This window comes from Vigna radiata, chromosome 9, assembly GCF_000741045.1.
Source record: "Vigna radiata var. radiata cultivar VC1973A chromosome 9, Vradiata_ver6, whole genome shotgun sequence".
In the NCBI taxonomy this organism is placed as follows: Eukaryota; Viridiplantae; Streptophyta; class Magnoliopsida; order Fabales; family Fabaceae; genus Vigna; species Vigna radiata.
This window is the reverse complement of record NC_028359.1, coordinates 3,193,219-3,210,758: the sequence shown is the minus strand read 5'-3', so window position 1 is coordinate 3,210,758 and position 17,540 is coordinate 3,193,219. Positions and strand designations below refer to the sequence as shown.

Here is a 17,540-nt window from a genome sequence, read left to right as displayed (position 1 = left end):
AATTAGTTTTTCTAAACAATAATCTACCATAGACTTAACAACTTATTATTTGTTTTTGGAGTGTAAAACTCTATCACAATTTTATTATTAAAAAGATACTTCTAAGTAATGTTATAAAAATATAAATTACACAATTAAAAAAAAAATTAACAAGACATGACGGTGAAGTTGAATTTTCTTTTATTACAAGTATTTTTAGGATAAGCATTAATGCTTATTCAAAAAAGGGTTAAATATGTTTTTAGTCTCTATATTTTGGGACGATTTTGATTTTAGTCACTCTTCCAAACTAAGGTATAATTTAGTCCTTCAACTTTAGAAAACTCTGGTTTTAGTCCTTTTTATCAAATTTTTTAAACTTTATTTGTTGTTTCAAACGCGTTTCTTAGTTAACATTGAAGCAAAAATGTGTCAAACAGTGTAAACAATCCAAATGCTACAATGAAACGTGCTTGAAACAGCAAATAAAGTTAAAAAAATTTGGTAAAAAGGACTAAAACCAGAGTTTTCTAAAGTTGAAGGTTTAAATTGTACCTTAGTTTGAAAGAGGGACTAAAACCAAAATCGCTCCAAAGTATAGGGATTAAAGACATATTTAACCCTTCAAAAAAGTCATTAAATATTTTCTGTCCTATGCTCCTTATACTTGGCATTATTTTTATTGATGATCGTGAAGGAAATGATTAAAAAAATCTGTTTGCAATTTTTTTAATTAAAAAATACATAATGCAAATGCGTTTTATAAAAATATTTTGTATATTAAGGATGAAATATTAAAATAAATAGGCAGGTAAATTTTTCTTTGAAAAATGTATGTTATAATTTAACATATAGAATTAGAATAAACTTGTTTACAAAGAAAAAAATTAGCTTAAAGATATAGGTAGATGAAATTTATATTTATATAAAAAAAAACCATCTTTTTAACGCATAAAACTTTAAATTAGTTGGTTTGAATAATAAATAGTGATGATATTAAATATTTCTTCAAAATATTTCTAGAAATTTCATCAAAATATTGAAATATATTTTGCTTGATTACAGTACTGTTTACAAAGTCACATTTTACTAAAGGGTGTGCAGAAACTAAAATTTGTTCAAACTTCATCGGTACATTTTTATTATATATTTTAATTATAAATATTTTGGTTGTTCTTTTGTGACGTGGAGGACGTATTAAATATTTTTTTTATGATATGTTTAATCATTTAGTACAGTGAAAAAAAATATAACAAAAGTAATTAATATAAATAGAAAAAAAAACATATTAGACATAATATAATAATTCTTGTAAAATATAAGCTATTAGTTGTGTTAAATAAATTTTAGTGAGAAGATTTTAGTTTTAGTCCTTCTTTAAACTAAAGTATAATTTAATTTTTCAACTTTAAAAAAACTCTGATTATCAGAGTTTTCTAAAGCTAAAAAATTAAATTATACCTTAGTTTAAAAGAAGAATTAAAATAAAAATTATTCCATAAACATTTAACCCTAAATAAATGCGTCATGACATAGTACTGTTTTGTTTTCATTAATTAATAATGTCCTGTGAGTCTTGTCACCAGAATATGGGCACACGTTCGAGCTTAATCTTAGATGGCAGCATTCTAGTGGTCCATGTAGAGATTGCAATTTGTAAGGAGATAGGATTTTTCAATGCAAAAAGATTGAGAAAAGCGTTTTCACTTTCAGTTTCAGTTATTCATCACTTCTCTTCTGCTGCTTTTCTCAAATTCAAGTAGCTCATCACAGTATTCACTCGCCCCTCTCTCAGAGACCCTGCTGGAGATGATAATGGCACTAACCCAAGCTTCTGGTTTCAACAAACTCCATGACCACATTCTCCTGCAGCGCTACTTCACAAAGTAGCTTCCTTTTTCTCTATCTGTTCATCAACGAAAATGGGAAAGTGAAAGATAGCAAGTCAGTTGTTTCTGTAATGCTGTGTTGAACAGAACTTTGATTTGCAGGTGCCGGCAGAGATCAACATGTAGTGTTGTGAAAGTCTTTCATAGGAGATATGGAGGAAGGTTGCAAGTTGAACAGTATCAACATGTGTTATGTGCAAGAGGAGTGGAGTTATCCCCTTCTGTCATTGGAGACTCTGGCGATGAAACTGAGGAGGATATTGCAAAGGAAACATTGATTTGGAGAGCCATCAAGTTGCCAATTTACTCTGTTGCATTCGTTCCTCTCACTGTGAGAATCTGAACTTTTAAATTGAGCAAAAGTAGCTTCTAGCAAGGTTTTTCAGGAGCATGAGTTTGAGATAGGAGTTCACACTTAGTAGTTTGAGACCATGATGATTTCAACTTAATACTACATGAATAATAACATAATCATGTATTATAACTTTTTTCTTATGGATTTAAAAAAGTTGAATGCGAGTCATAGGTAAATCTCTGTGGACTAGGACATTCTGTTTTAGCAGAGTAACCTGGGCTTTCTGCTTGCCTCTGGAAGAAGGCTAATATTAGTTATATACACAGAAGGAAGGATATTTTGAAGCATATTAAGTTTCTAGAGAAGATTTTCCTCTAGTGGCTATCCCTCCCTTCCCCATGTTAATGTTGAACCTATCTCCATAGTATTTGAATTAGAGATTATCATATTTCTCACTGGAAATTCATGTCATTTTAAGCAATGCCCCCATCTTAAAGGCTTTGTTTTATATTTATATCTATTGGAAATTCAAACTTGAGTCTAAAGTGGAAAATGTAAATGTTGAGCAACATATAAAGAAGAAAACCTATAACTCATTGTCTTAAAATTTTAAATTGAGGTAGTGTCAATCCCTTATATAAATTGGACTTATGTTTGATTGATATTGTTCTTTCTCTGGATTCTTCCATCATTATCCTGCATGTGAAACTGAGTAAGAGAATTTCTAATTTATATCTTGGTTTCTATGGATAGGTAGGTAGTGCAGCAGCGTATTTGCAGACAGGGATCTTCTCAGCTAGATGTTATTTTGTTCTCCTGGCTTCCTCGGTTCTTGTTATTACCTGGCTCAATTTAAGGTAAGTTTCAATACTGTCTGAGACCGATGGATGGAATGAGTGAATGCGAAATAGAAGTAAATGATTGTTCAACACAATAAAGTCTCCATATTTTCTTAAATATATATATAATGAAAATGGATTCTGGTAGCAACATTTCGAACTTTTGGAAGCCATAATTTTCAGTCAAAATGTAATATAAACTGCTAGTACCGAAATCACAGGCTAATATCTGTTGAAAACTTGTAACAACATGCACACTGACAAAATGACCTACATGGTTCTTCAACCATTCTATCAAGTTTAACAGGTACTAACCCATCCAAGGAAAATGATGCAATTCTATGAATTTACTACCAATTATGGCTCCTCCTCCCGCTTCATTACTCTTATGGATCATTCTTATCAAATACTCTCAATGTTCATAAAAGGAATATACTAATATTTCTTAATTTCTCTTATGTATGGCCATGACAGCAATGATGTTCATGATTTTGACACTGGAGTTGACAAGAACAAAAAGGAATCAGTTGTAAACCTGGTTGGTAGGTGAGTTTTTCTCAGACTTGGTTTTGGTGCTTTCTGTCTTCTTTTGCTTTTGTATTTGATACAGAGAAATAACTCAGCTTGGTTATTCCTGATGTTGAATTTGGGCAGTCGTAAAGGAACCTTCATTGCTGCGTACTTGTGCCTTGCTCTTGGCTTCGCTGGGCTGGCTTGGACTGCTGTTGCAGAAAAAAACATTCGTTCAATGTTGTTTCTTGTTTGTGCAATTATTTGTGGCTATATATATCAGGTATAAGTTTCTACCGATATCAGAATAGTGTTGGAGAATTATTTAGGAGTCATTAACTTTAAATTTCTCTGATTGGCCCTTTTCGTTGCAGTGTCCACCATTTCGGTTAAGCTACCAGGGGCTGGGAGAGCCCTTGTGCTTTGCAGCATTTGGTCCCTTTGCTACTAATGCTTTTTATTTACTACATGGCGGTCCAAGGTTACTTCAGCTACCTAATTAGAATGTCCCTAACTCTCTTTTGATTTTTCATGGTTTTGATTCTCATTGCTTTGGACAGTGTGATGAATCATGTCCCTTTAAGTGGAACAATTCTTTCTGCATCAATTCTTGTTGGCCTCACAACATCTCTTATCTTGTTTTGCAGTCATTTCCATCAGGTACTTTCATTGCTGTAATTGAACTCTCTATTTTATGGTTTTGAGTAACATTGATTAGGTGGCATGTTTTTATGAACTCCACAGGTGGAAGGAGATAAAGAGGTTGGGAAAATGTCACCATTGGTACATGCTCTTTGTTTAATTTAAAATTTTTCTTGTTCAAGTTAACAATGTAAATCTACCTATGTTACTTATTTTCCATTTCTCTTTCAGGTTAGACTTGGCACTGAAAAAGGTGCAGAGGTAGTGAAAGGGGCAGTTTTGATGCTTTATGTTCTTTTGGCTGCTTTTGGTCTAACTAAGGCACTTCCTCTCACTTGTATAGTATGTACTTCTAAACTTAGTCCTTTTTTGCATCTCATTTATGATATTTTCCCTTCTTTACAGTTATAGTTGTTGTTTGTGTGACTGTACTAGTTCCTTTGTGCATTGACCTTGCCAATGGGAAACCTGGTCATTAGATTTGTCCAAGACAATCACAAGGCAAGTGAAAGACTGGTGCTGAGCTTTTGTTTCCCTGGTGTATTTCTTGTACTTTGCTAAACGTAAGTTGTATCTTTCAGGACAAAAATAAGATTTTCATGGCTAAGTACTTCTGTGTAAGGCTGCATGCTTTGTTTGGAGTTGCTCTGGCCTTAGGCCTAGTACTGGCTAGAAAAGCAACATATACGTCATGGCCAATATTGAGTTGAAGATTGGCTTGTGGAAAGAGGAAGTAATGTGCACTATGGTCACCAACACTTTCTTCTGCATATGGTTTCCAAACAATTCTTACTTTCTTGCCCTTCTCGTGGCCAAATGAGTTTGAAGAAACTGAATGACATTGATAACAATCAAGCAGAAGATGGTTCCACTACACAGCCACCTTTCATCGTTAGCAGCTGCTACGAATTTTTTTGTGTGAAATCAGATCACATGTAGATTCTTTAATATTTTACAACAAACTATACACATTACAAAGAAAACTGGATTTATCATAGAGCCAAATCCTTCAAGTTTTACTAATTATGAAATGAGATGTGTAAATAACAATAAAAATTAGTGTGTAAGCTTTTATTATTCATGATAAAGTAGGAAATATAAGAAGTTGGAAGATGTTGTATGACTAAAATATGTTTACGTCTAGTACAATTAAAAATACCTTACAACTTCTATAACATAATTATTGTGTTCTTAAAAGGTCATAAATATTTGTTATTTTCTAGACGAAATTGAAATATGCAAACTTTTATTTATTTATTATTATATATATATTTATTGACTTGTGATTAAAATATGAGCTACATCTCTCCTAAATTTATGTTATGCAGGGTCAACAATAATCACAGAGTAGAACTAGACTTTTACCCCATGAAATGATATAAACCAATCATCTACCAAAAGGGTTCTGTTAAAGAAAACACAGACAAAAATAATTAGCAGTATTGTCACCAATTATATATAATGGGTCATCTTTGATAAATTATAGAGATGAAGGATTGGCCAGTTAGAATTTAAGAGATGTTAAGATTTAAAACATGAATATTATCCAAGTTGAGTACATTCGGTCATGTAATTATAAATGATAAAAAAATTACAAATGAAATGACAGATGGGGGAAATAGCATGCTAAATGAGGTAGTGAAGAGCAAAATAGGCGTCGTCTTGACCGGTTCTCCTTCTTCTTCAACTTAGGTCCTAACAGAACATTCTTTTCTCAATTTCCCATCTTCTCTGCATTGTTTTCCAGATTGGAAAAGGAGAGGAAACTATTGTACATACAAAAAAAAAAAAAACAAAAAAAAAAAAACAAAAGGGACATGCATGCATGCATAACGTGAAACCTAAGACAGTGTAACATTAAAATGTGGGTGTTCTACATGTTCTCATTGCCCGTGGCAATTGGCATGGTCATTGTTACTTTGAATTATTTCTCTGGGCCTGATGTACCCAAATATGTGTTCTTCACCGTTGCATACACCTGGTTCTGCTCTGTCTCCATCGTCATCCTCGTCCCTGCAGACATTTGGACGGTATTTCTATGCAAATTTGTTTATAGCTTTATATATGTCAGTTTTCTGTGGTTTTTGTTGTTTCTGTACATGAGACAAGAAATAGAGTTAAACATTCAAAGAAAATGGCTTTCTAGTTGAGTAGTAATCAATAAAGAAATAGAATGAAGTTATAGAGTTTATGTCTTTCATTAAAAGATATTTACTTTTTAGTATTTGATTCACTGCAACTTCATTGATAGGCACTGAATAATTATGAGAGTGGAGCAATTTCCTTCTTATGGAGTTTGTCATATTGGAGTACCTTCTTACTTACATGGTAAGCTGCTTCCATATAATCTGGTCCCACTTGACTCTAATTCCTCTGAAATTTAATAGCTTTATACGATGTTTTTGTATGCTTTTCCATCAAGTCTTCTACACAAATTCAAATTTCTTTTAAGCTACCCTTTGTTTCCTTGTTAGTTATAGCATGTTAAATATACAAATAAACTCACACACATGGAGGAAAGAAGCAGTAGCAGCTATAAGACCGACATTTAGAATATTTCCATTACTTTTGTAATTGAAAACATTTTGATTTTTTTCATGAGTTATCCTAGTTGATATGAAATTGGGTGCAATATTTAGGATGTTTATGGCAGCTAGGTGAATAGAAATACACACTCATAGTTCTGTATTAAATTATTTCTCTAAACAGGGCTGTGGTTCCCACTATTCAGGGTTATGAAGATGCTGGAGACTTCACAGTGAAAGAAAGATTGAGGACCAGCTTACACGGCAACCTTGTTTTCTATCTGTCTGTCGGTTCTGTTGCACTATTTGGAGTCATCTTACTGATTTCTTTACACAAAAATTATTGGTCTGCTTCTTTCTTTTATATTCTTTACTTGAATCATTGGATGTGAACACTTATAGTTATCTGCAAATTAATTTTATATCCAACTTTCAAATTTTCTGCACACTGCCATACTTTTAAATAATTGCAAGCTAACCCTCTCTACTAATTTATTGTTACGTAATTTTCAGGAGTGGTAATATTTCGGGTTTTGCCATGGCTTGCTCCAATACGTTTGGACTGGTTACCGGTGCATTTCTACTTGGTTTTGGTTTGAGTGAAATTCCAAAGGGCATCTGGTTGAATGCAGATTGGAACATTGAGCAAAAAGTTCTCTCACATAAAGTTGCAAAAATGGCAGTCAAATTAGATGATGCTCATCGTAATTTTTCAAATGCTATTGTTGTAAGCTATTCATACCATTTGTCTACAATCAATGACCCTCTAACAATTAAATTTCCATTCTGTATACAGTCTTCTGAATTTGCATTCATTGTCTCTTTCCATGTAATTTTAAGTATCCTGCCCTGCAATATCAATGATTATTGATCCAATTTCAATTTGAGGACTTCAATAAACCTGTAGAAAGTTTGGCATTCTTTCATCTTCATAAGTAACATTCAAAGTAAATCTGCATTGCAATGATAAAGAGAAATGCTTTCTTTTTTATCCTTTATGCTTTGCAGATATGATTTTTCATGGTGTGCCATTGTCAGATCACACAGGCAACATCAAAGCAAATGTCCAAGCGGGATTCTTTGAGACCATACATGAATATAATTGACAGAATGTTGCTTCAGATGGTAAAGTGTTTTTATACATGCTGGTATTTTGCTTCAAAATGTTGTACTGATATATACATGTTCAAATAACTGGTTTTTCCAGTTGAAGGAAGACCCCTCCTTCAAACCACAGGGTGGAAGACTCGGAGAAAGTGACATGGATTATGACAGCGATGAAAAATCTATGGCATCACTGAGACGTCGTCTTAAGAGAGCTCGTGAGCAGTACTACCGATATAGAAGGTAGCTACTGATATACAGAAGTTGGTCCAGTGTTATGCAAGACTCTTGTAGGAATGATTTTTCTCCTTTGCCTCATTGAAATACCTTCAAACTGCATGAAATCTTGACAGTTGAAAGCAACATGGCTAGCAAAATATAGGTTAATGAGTTGATCTTTTGTACATGTATGTCCTCTTGTGCTGTACACATTTTGGTTTATGTGATGATGTGTTCGTTTCTGAAAGGCCATTTGATACAAGATACCATAATAAATATTCTTATTTTCAATAGATACATATATTCTCTGCATGTCCTACGTAAATCTGTGTTATGAATATCTTACTATTATTATCTTTATTGTTATCTTTTTGCAGTGAATACACAAAATTTGTCTTAGAAGCCCTTGAGCTGGAGGATACCATAAAGAATTATGAGCGTCGTGATACTACAGGATGGTTTGTCTTAACCTTCATGGTCTGTTCTTTTGACAGTGAACAAATTATGCATGTAGTAAGCAAACTTTGTGAGACAAAAGGGTTCTTCTAGCCAGCAAATTTGAAAGCAACATGGGAAGAGAGTATCTGTGCTATTTATTGTGAGATTAAAGATATATTTAAAAGTAATTTTTTCTTCCTGTTGCAGGAAATATACTTCATGCTTTAGGCCTGAACGCATAGGCAAAGTAGGTGCATTTTTGGAAACATGTGGTACTTTCCGCTTATTAAATTTATGAGAGCTCTTTCTACTCTTTTACAAAAGTATTAGAGTTTAGATGTGCACAAAAAGTTTCTTGTTAGGTAATAAAGAGAAGCACTATATCTGACTGAAATGTAAATTTGTCAGAGTTTCTATGGAAATGCATATTATGGAAACATGTTGAGAAATCATTGGCTGTTGTATTGGGCGTGATGTCCTTTGCAATTCTATTAGCTGAGGCTACCATACTAACCAGTGGAGTTGATTTATCCCTTTTCTCTATCCTAGTACACGCTGCTGGACAGCAAGAAGTGCTTGTGCAGGTAATTTTTGTAGGCTTTTTCCAATATACTTTTCTTTGAAATAAAGTAATTTTCTTAACTTTTCCTCCTGTCAATGCTATATTTTTTTTGAGATAATGATATTTTGATAATAATTTTTTGACAATATTTGAACATTGATTATGTGTCAATATGTGATTGGTCAAAAATTACTCTACAATCAATAATAATAATCATAAACATTATTGTGAGACCAATCACAGATTGACACACATAATCAATGTTCAAATGTTGTCAAAAAAATGTTATCTAACTATCATTATCCAATTTTTTTCCTATGATACTCAAGTTTCACTTAGTCATTAATACCATAATCCAATGAAGTTCCATTGGATTTTGTGAGTTCGAATTATTGATATTACTTGAAAGAATTATCATAAAAGAAAGAAGATTTTTAATTAATTAATTAATTAATTAATTTGTAACCCTAACCTATAATAATAATTACAAAGATACGAAGAATCATCTATGAGCTTCTAACATATTCTAGTAGTATACATAATATCCTATTAACAATTCATCCCTGGGAATAAATATCTGTTATTTCCAGCAGCTCATGTGAGATCATAAAATCATTTACTGGAAAAACTTTGATAAATAAATTTGCTAACTGAAGCCCACATAAGATAACAATAGGTTAAGTCGGATTCTATCTACGTGCTAATCCGACTCTAGCAAAAAAATTCAATTATTACTTGTCGGGTATTTATTTAAAATATATTTATAAGTTTTAAAAAAAATACTTTATAAATTTAAATGAAATTATAAAAAAATATAAAATATAATATAAATTAAATTAAATATAAATTATATTTTAATTTTAATTAAATTAACCAAATAAAATATAAATTAAATTTTAATTAAATTAATCTAATAAAATATAAATTAAATTTTAATTAAATTTAACCTAATGAAATATAATTTAAGTTTTAATTTTAATTTTTGTGAGTAACATATACTTGTAAGTATAAGTAGTATGATACCTCATCTGATCCATTTATAAACGAATATTAAACTTCACAACTTGTTATTTGTGGATAATAAATACTCACGAATACTAACTATCTACTACCAACATTCATGAGTATTTTTTTCATCCCTACAAGGTACATAAGAAGTAGTGATAATGCCATTATCAAGTTCTCTATAATAAAGTGTCGATCTCTCTCTTTGTGTTTAGCTTTATCATGTTGAACTAAATGCAAGAAATGTTAATGACTAACCTATTATCAGAACAAAAAGAATCATAGGTTCATCACTTATCACTTTAAGATTATTTAGAATAATTCTCAACCATAACAATTCACACACTCCATGTGCCATTATTCAAAATTTTTTCTTTACACTAGATTTTGCAACAACATTTTGTTTATTACTTCTCCAAGTCACTAAATTCCCACCTAAGAACATACAATATCCTAAGGTGGATTTCCTATCTATGATAGACCCTACATAATTTGCATTAGTACGCACTTCCACTTTTAGTTTTTCATTCATTTTGAACAATAACTCCCTTCCTAAACTTGTCTTCAAATATTGAAAGATTTTTTCATAGCTTGTAAATATCTTTCACTTGGATCATGCATGAACTAACTAACTACACTCATAACATAGGCTATGGCACATCTGATGTGAGCTAAATAAATGAATTCCCCAGAAGTCTTTGATATTGGCCTTTCATCACTCCTAATTATGTGCTTTGTTCTTTAGGAACTATAATGGTCTTACACTTTCCCCTAACTCAAATGTATCAAGGGTTCAAAGGTATCAAAAGAAGGAGCACCTACCCCTAACTTAAGCGATTGGTGATGCTCTTAGATCAAGTTAGGTTGTGTTTGTCTCCTTTAATATCATATATGGAAGAAATTATTTTAACAACTAATTTATAGAGTTGTCTCTAACTCAAGAACATAAATACCCTTGTTAGGATTAGCTTTAGAAACATGACTAATTTATAGAGCAAAAAACCTTACAAGGGAATAAAGATGCCCTTATTAAAAGAAACATTAAAAACATAGCTAAGTTTTAGAGTTGACCTTGATTCAGGAACAAAAAAGCCATTGTTAGAAGTTGCTTCAGAGATATCCATACAAGATGTGCTCGGAAAAGTATTAGTAGTACCAAAAGCAATATGAGAAAATTCCAATATGAATGAGACAAAAGATAACTTAAGAGATTAAAAAGACTCAGCTTTAAAAGAACTCTCTCCAAAAACTAAGGACATATATAAAAACATTTAGACCACAAAGTTCGCAAAAACACAAGAAACTATGTTTTGGTATTTTCATCAAACAATTGGTGTGCAAGGAATGTAACATAAAGTATTTACAGTTTATTACGACTAGAGTTCATCCACTTCACTCTCATGCATTGACAAACATTTCAATTCCATATTCAAGTCAAAATCAACTCACAAACATACTCAAATCCTATCCCTAATGACTTTGAGTCTATGATAATTTATCAAGTTTCAATCCCTTGAATCCTCAACAAGCAACCTTGCATTAAGTTCAAGAGTTTAAGATTACAAATGAATCATGTTCTATTCCTAGATGGAAATATCCATTAGTCATTCAATTTTCAAGTTTAGATTCAAGTCATATTTTTCAATACATCAAGAACCACAAATCAAGCATGCATACTATTAACGTCAAGTATTAAGCATGTAAATTGAATACTAACATGAATTGGAAAAACATATATTATTAATAACACAAAATTACACAAAAGTTCCATGTTTTACATCCGATTTCAACCAATAGGGTTAGCCCTCCATGAGAGCTTAAGGTTCTACAAATTGAAGAGATAGGGAAGAAATGAAAACCAAAGAAAAGATGCAAGCCCTCTTTTAAGGTTCTTAACAACTACTCCATGCCCTAGTTGCGCCTCCCCTTCCCGTCAATGCATCTAACTCATAGCTCTTCTCCTACATGAATCCTAAGAAGGGGAAAACACCATGATGAAGATTGAAGACCAAAGGAGGACTAGGAGAGCTTCCTAGCATCCTAAACAACCTCCAATGGCCTCTCTTAGTCACCCTAGGCTGAGAGTGAAGTGTGGGATGAAGAGGATCCCCAATTTGACATGTCAGCGATGCCACCGCTCAGCGTCATATTGGTACCATTGAGCACCATCAATTATAACATACAAGGAGTTCTCTATCAAACCACTGCTCAACTTTATCCTGGTCATGCTCAACCCTACTATTCCATTCTCAATCCCAGGCAGTTTGACATCACTCTGAATTTTAAGCATTGTGTGATCCCAAAAGCACCTAACATGGGTATTTGCTTTAAAATTGATCTTTTCTTATCCCAAAACTTGCTCCCTTGAGTTCTTGCTTGTTTTCCTTCACTACAATTGCTCCTTATTAATTTATTTTACACTTATAAACAAATAGGTAAGAGGTAAAACAAGTATAAAACAACTAAAATACAAAACAATACAAATTACACTAAACTTAAGGATAAAACAAGATTAAAGCTACAAAAGAGTTGATTTATTCATGACAATAAACACAAAAAGCAAGTAAAAATGAACGTTATCAGTATCTAAAACAGTCTCTATTATTGATAAAAAAAAATTATAATTGGTTTGCTAATTAGAGTCTAAATTGGTCTTTGACATTAGTTACCAAGGTTTTAGCTACTTACTCTTATTAATTATAAATTAATCTCTATTTTTAAATTAACAATAATGTGGTTACTAGAAAAAGAAACATATGATGTTAAAAGAGATGAATGTGGAGATATATAATATGTTTCAGCAAAGTCTAGAAGGAACAAACCCCAAATAAGGTTTTTCTTCCTGCACAACATTAATAGTAATAGTAGGAACAATATGGACCATTCACAACAGCTTCCCAAACACCCATGTTAATAGACCCCAAAAACATTTGCATTTTGACTTTCCAAAATGCATAGTTATTACTAGTAAAAAGTGGAAGTTTGTTGATGGAGGCACCTTCGATATAAACTTGGTTTTGTCAACCATTTTTGAAAAATTCAAAAGAATATCAAAGCAAGCTCTTATACCAATTATAGAAAGTGTGCAGCAAAATATTTAGAACGTGGCAAAACCAAAAAAGGGTGAATTAATTCCTATTTAAAAATTGCTTCCTTTTTAACAGATTTTTGCTTTTAGAAAATTTCTTCAAATAATATGAAAAACTGATTTTAATAAAAGTAAGTAAACAAACGAGGGAAGGGAAAAAAACTTACATAGGTAATTTTTGTACTAGTTTGGATCAAAAGACCCTAGGTCCAAGTGTTAATTTCTCCAAAAGAAGGATTAACCTTTCTACTAAAATAAGTAACAATTTACAATAAAGAAATAAAGATTGAGATTAGAAATCACCTCTCTTAGCAGATAAGAGATGAAAGATACTTCCTTTTTACACACAAAAGATGAACAACTTGACTCTGTTTTGTAGATCTACTCCATCACTTAAACACACTAAGAAAAAACACTTCTTCTACAATTACCAAGTAACACAAACTTCCTTTTCACAAACAAAGAGAGTTTCCCTTAAGCACACAACTCTAATACTCTTCGTGAAAATTTCTTTTAATTTGGGTTTAAGTTAAGTATTTATAAACTCTTTGTTAATACTACAAAACCAACGGCAAGTGCATCGGTCGCAGCGTAGCAAGTGATAAATATCGTTCTTTCTCAAGGGACTTGTGTAACACATGACAACTCTTCCTTTTTTAACTCAATTAGACATCAAAGTGCACAAAAAACACAACAAACTCTTTTTGGTATTTTATCAAACAGTTGGTGTGCAAGAAATTTAACATAGTGTATTTACAATTTGTCAAGATTAGAGTTCATCCACTTCATTCTCATGCATTTACAAACAACTCAATTCCATCAATTAGGTGTTCAATTTCAGTTCTAAGTTCAAGTCATATCTTTCAATACATCAAGAACTACAATTCAAGCCATGGGTGATCAAGCCACAACAAGCATTAAGCATAGAAATCAAATACTAACATTGAAATGGAAAAACATATATCATTAACATCACAAAATACATAAGAATTCTATGTTTTACAATTAATCTCAACAAATAGGAAAAACCCTCCATGGTGGAGAACTTAGGGTTCTACAAAATTGAAGAGATATGGAAGAAATTGGAACCAAAGAGAAGATGCAAAGCCTTTCCCAAGGTTCTTGGCAGCTGCTTCATGCTCCATTTGCGCCTCCCCTTCGCATATCCATCTCCAATTCGTGACCCATCTTCTTCCTCAACCCAAAAGGGGCAAAATCACCATTGAAGAAGCTTGAAGACCCAAGGAGGAGTGAGAGAGTTTCCCAACACCCCAAACAACCTCCAAGGGCCTCTCCCAATCTCTCTAGGTGAAGAATGAAGTGTAGGAAGAGAAGACTCCCAAAAATCGCGAGACCCATGTTTAAATAACCNATTTTGACATATCAGCGAAAATTCGCGCCCAGCTCGGATTCCTGGCGCCCAACGCGACTTTTCACTGCTTCAGAAGTGAGTTACAACAAGTTTTCGCGCCCAGCCCCATTCTCTGGCGCCCAGCCCCATTCTGTGACGCCCAGCCTGGAATCTCTCTGCAACTCTGGCGCCCAGCTTGGAATTCTGGCGCCCAGCTCGGGCGGTTTTGACAGCATTCTAAAATTGAGGCTCTTGTGCGAATCCAAAGGCGTCCAACATGGGTATTTGCTTCAAATTGATCTTTTATTGTCCCAAAACATGTTCCCTTGAGTTCTTGCTTGTTTTCCTCCACTAGAATTGCTTCCTATTCCTTTATTTCACACACTTAAACATAGAGATTAGAGGTAAAAACAAGCATATACTAAATAAACACAAGAAAACTAGAAAACACACTAAATGTGAGGATAAAACAAAGTAAAAGCTATGAAGGAGTTGATTTTGCCACTAAAATGATGCTTAAATAATGGTAAGAATTAACATTATCACTCTTACATTTAAAAATTAAGTCAGAAAACTAAGAGTCTCAGGTTCACAACTACCACTCATAATCAATTATCATAAGTGATAATAAATTATTCCATAAATGTTTTCAAATAACAATTTCTTAGTGTGATAAGGCATTTTTGAAATTCTTGATTTTAATTGGATAATCGATTATCATTAGTGATAATATCACATAGACTTTTATGAAAAATAAAACTTTTTTTTGAGTGTTATGCTACTTGGGTTCTACCTATTGACTCTTAAACTACTAAATTAAATATAATACACATATTACAAACTTTAATAACTAAATTGTTAAGTCTTTAATGTATCTTTTGAATCCAAGCACTCTTTTAATCTTCAACACTTCTCAATGAAACATCATTATCAAAATCATTTATTGAAGCAAGATGTCCACCTTCTTCTTTTTCTAACACACCATAATTAAACTCATTAGATAAATTATATGATAATATACATAAAGTAAATGAATCATATAATATTATAAATACCTTCAGGATCTGTATATTAAGTTGTGACACTTGATCTACCACTCAATATGCTTTATCCACTAAAAACACTAAATATAATAACATTTAATGTTAGAAAACATGATATTGTATGTTCAAGATCAATGAAGTAGTAAGATTTTTTAAAAAATAGACTTATGTATCTATTATATTTTTCAAGTGACTGAAGGGTTTTCTATGCAAGGAGTAAAATCTTGTAGTAGTACGATCTGGTACCTAATATAACTAGTAGTTGTGAATGAGGATTGCATTCAAAATTAGTTAAAAACATTTAAAAGTCTAAAACTAAAACTTATTAAATAAGGATAAACTTACTTAATTATACATCCATCTAGTATGACATATTTGATGTACATTCATCTTTTTACGTGACTTAAGGGTCTATGAACTCATATGTGTCATCATTTCTCCTTTCCAAGCACAAATCATACAAGTACCTAAATTTAATACATTAATAACATCCTCAATGTGTATAAGGTAACAAAAAAAAGATTAAAAGTTAACTTACAACATCCACAATTGCACAATAGATATGTTTAATCTTGATTGCCTATTAAGATCTCATTCAAATCAGATTCATGTATGCATAATCAAAGTTCGCTAGGTAAAAATAGTGGCATCCCATGGAATCTCCATTGGGCATGTACCTATAGATGTAACAACCTCCCTCAATGTGACCAATGGATCCTCGAGAGACAATCTTTTTTTTAGTAGTCACTTCTGACTCTGCTTCATGTTGCTGTAAAAAAAACAAATATGACATTAGCAAAGAGATTTGTGACTGTGCAAAGCCTATACAAGTGGAGCGCCTAGAATACTATAGTGGCAATAGGCTAAAGCAAAGAGATGGAGGTGACACTAGGTTGAGCGACATCGAATTTGCTGGTTCAAAAAGAAGGACAAAATGAGCAGTGATGTAGGGTCACGAGAGTGCAAGCAGGGGAGAATGTTTGCAGCAACGAAGAGAGTGGAGAAGGACATCAACTAGGGGGCGAACTGGTGGAGAAGTGCATGTAGATGAGAAACCAATGTGGTTACTATCAACAATATTAATTGTAGAAGGTTTATTGTTATTTTACCTAAACATTTTTAAAAAAATTGTTTATAGATAAATTAAAAAATAAATTTAAAAGAAATAGTAATAAATCATTTGTGCATGAGATAATTTTGTTTAGAAAAGACAACTTTTCCTATGAGAAAGATGAAACATTTCTAGAAGTATCGGTTTTGCCATCTACATACAGCTTAAGTAGAGTCATGCATGAAATTAATAGTTTTCTTTGTTCATTTTCCTGATAAACGACTGCTTGAATTTTTCCCAGTTAGCTGCTTTCATCCCCTTGATGTATATGTGTATTTGTACATATTATTCCTTGTTTAAAATGGGAACGATGATGTTTTACTCACTCACTCCAAAACAAACAAGCTCAGTAAGCTTGCTTATGATATGCTCGTAAGTATCGCTTTCTATAAATATTCCATTTTTTAATCATTTCTGTAAAATTTATAATCATTCTAAATTATTTGCCTTTTCATGTATTTTTTTTTCAGGATGATTGCTAGATATGCTCCACCCATCTCCTACAACTTTCTCAATCTCATAAATATTGGAGGGAATAGAAAAACCGTTTTTGAGAAAGTATTCTACTATTTACTGCTGCCTAATTTGTTGTTCTAAAAGTCATCATCTTCTCTTCTTATAACTCTTCTTTTCAATTCATATACCTAGAGAAACTATGTATTCTAGCTCTTATAAAAACAGTAGCAAGAAACTTAGGACAGTGTTTCCATCAAACAACCATAAGAATCATAACATGAAAATTCCTGCAATGAATCTGTTACTACATGCACATTATTCAAAATAGCTTCACCTAGCTAATTAATTTCCTGACCTAGTATTGCTGAAATACTCAATTGTTTTTTGTGCAGAAAATGGGAAGAATCAATGACGCCGTTCCCTTTTTCGGGAAAGGATTCAACAAAATTTACCCCTTAATTATGGTTATATATACTTCACTAAT

At 32.3% G+C, this 17,540-nt stretch overlaps 2 protein-coding genes across 3 annotated transcripts; both read left to right on the top strand.

The window, feature by feature from the left end:
• The first annotated feature begins 1,595 nt into the window (after nt 1-1,595).
• Nucleotides 1,596-5,283, top strand: LOC106773008 (2-carboxy-1,4-naphthoquinone phytyltransferase, chloroplastic). Of its 2 annotated transcripts, XM_014659669.2 has the most exons (11): nt 1,598-1,865; nt 1,971-2,199; nt 2,917-3,020; nt 3,477-3,548; nt 3,657-3,795; nt 3,887-3,993; nt 4,073-4,172; nt 4,257-4,295; nt 4,386-4,496; nt 4,590-4,655; nt 4,736-5,283. In XM_014659669.2, exons 1-11 carry the CDS (start codon nt 1,789-1,791, stop codon nt 4,862-4,864), a joined length of 1,173 nt encoding a protein of 390 aa, XP_014515155.1. In that variant the 5' UTR covers nt 1,598-1,788; the 3' UTR covers nt 4,865-5,283. The 2 variants fall into 2 exon arrangements, with proteins under 2 accessions (XP_022642095.1, XP_014515155.1); XM_022786374.1 differs by lacking the exon at nt 4,736-5,283 and having other exon boundaries at nt 1,596-1,865; nt 4,386-4,475; nt 4,560-4,654.
• Nucleotides 5,284-5,429: 146 nt separating this feature from the next.
• Nucleotides 5,430-17,526, top strand: LOC106773106 (LMBR1 domain-containing protein 2 homolog A-like; the record flags this gene model as incomplete). The annotated part of the gene is made up of 12 exons (XM_022786226.1): nt 5,430-6,184; nt 6,406-6,482; nt 6,864-7,025; nt 7,193-7,406; nt 7,718-7,804; nt 7,887-8,026; nt 8,380-8,460; nt 8,648-8,712; nt 8,849-9,024; nt 16,842-16,972; nt 17,071-17,158; nt 17,449-17,526. Coding segments are annotated over exons 1-12 (1,467 nt in total), but the record flags the coding sequence as incomplete, so codon positions are not given.
• Between the last annotated feature and the right edge of the window lie 14 nt (nt 17,527-17,540).

Excerpts from the sequence above, each read along its gene's own strand:
- LOC106773008 (XM_014659669.2), top strand. The coding sequence starts at position 1,789 with ATGATAATGGCACTAACCCAAGCTTCTGGTTTCAACAAACTCCATGAC. Across the intron at positions 2,200-2,916 it reads TTGCATTCGTTCCTCTCACT|GTAGGTAGTGCAGCAGCGTA; the intron begins GTGAGAATCTGA and ends TTCTATGGATAG. Across the intron at positions 3,994-4,072 it reads TTACTACATGGCGGTCCAAG|TGTGATGAATCATGTCCCTT; the intron begins GTTACTTCAGCT and ends TGCTTTGGACAG.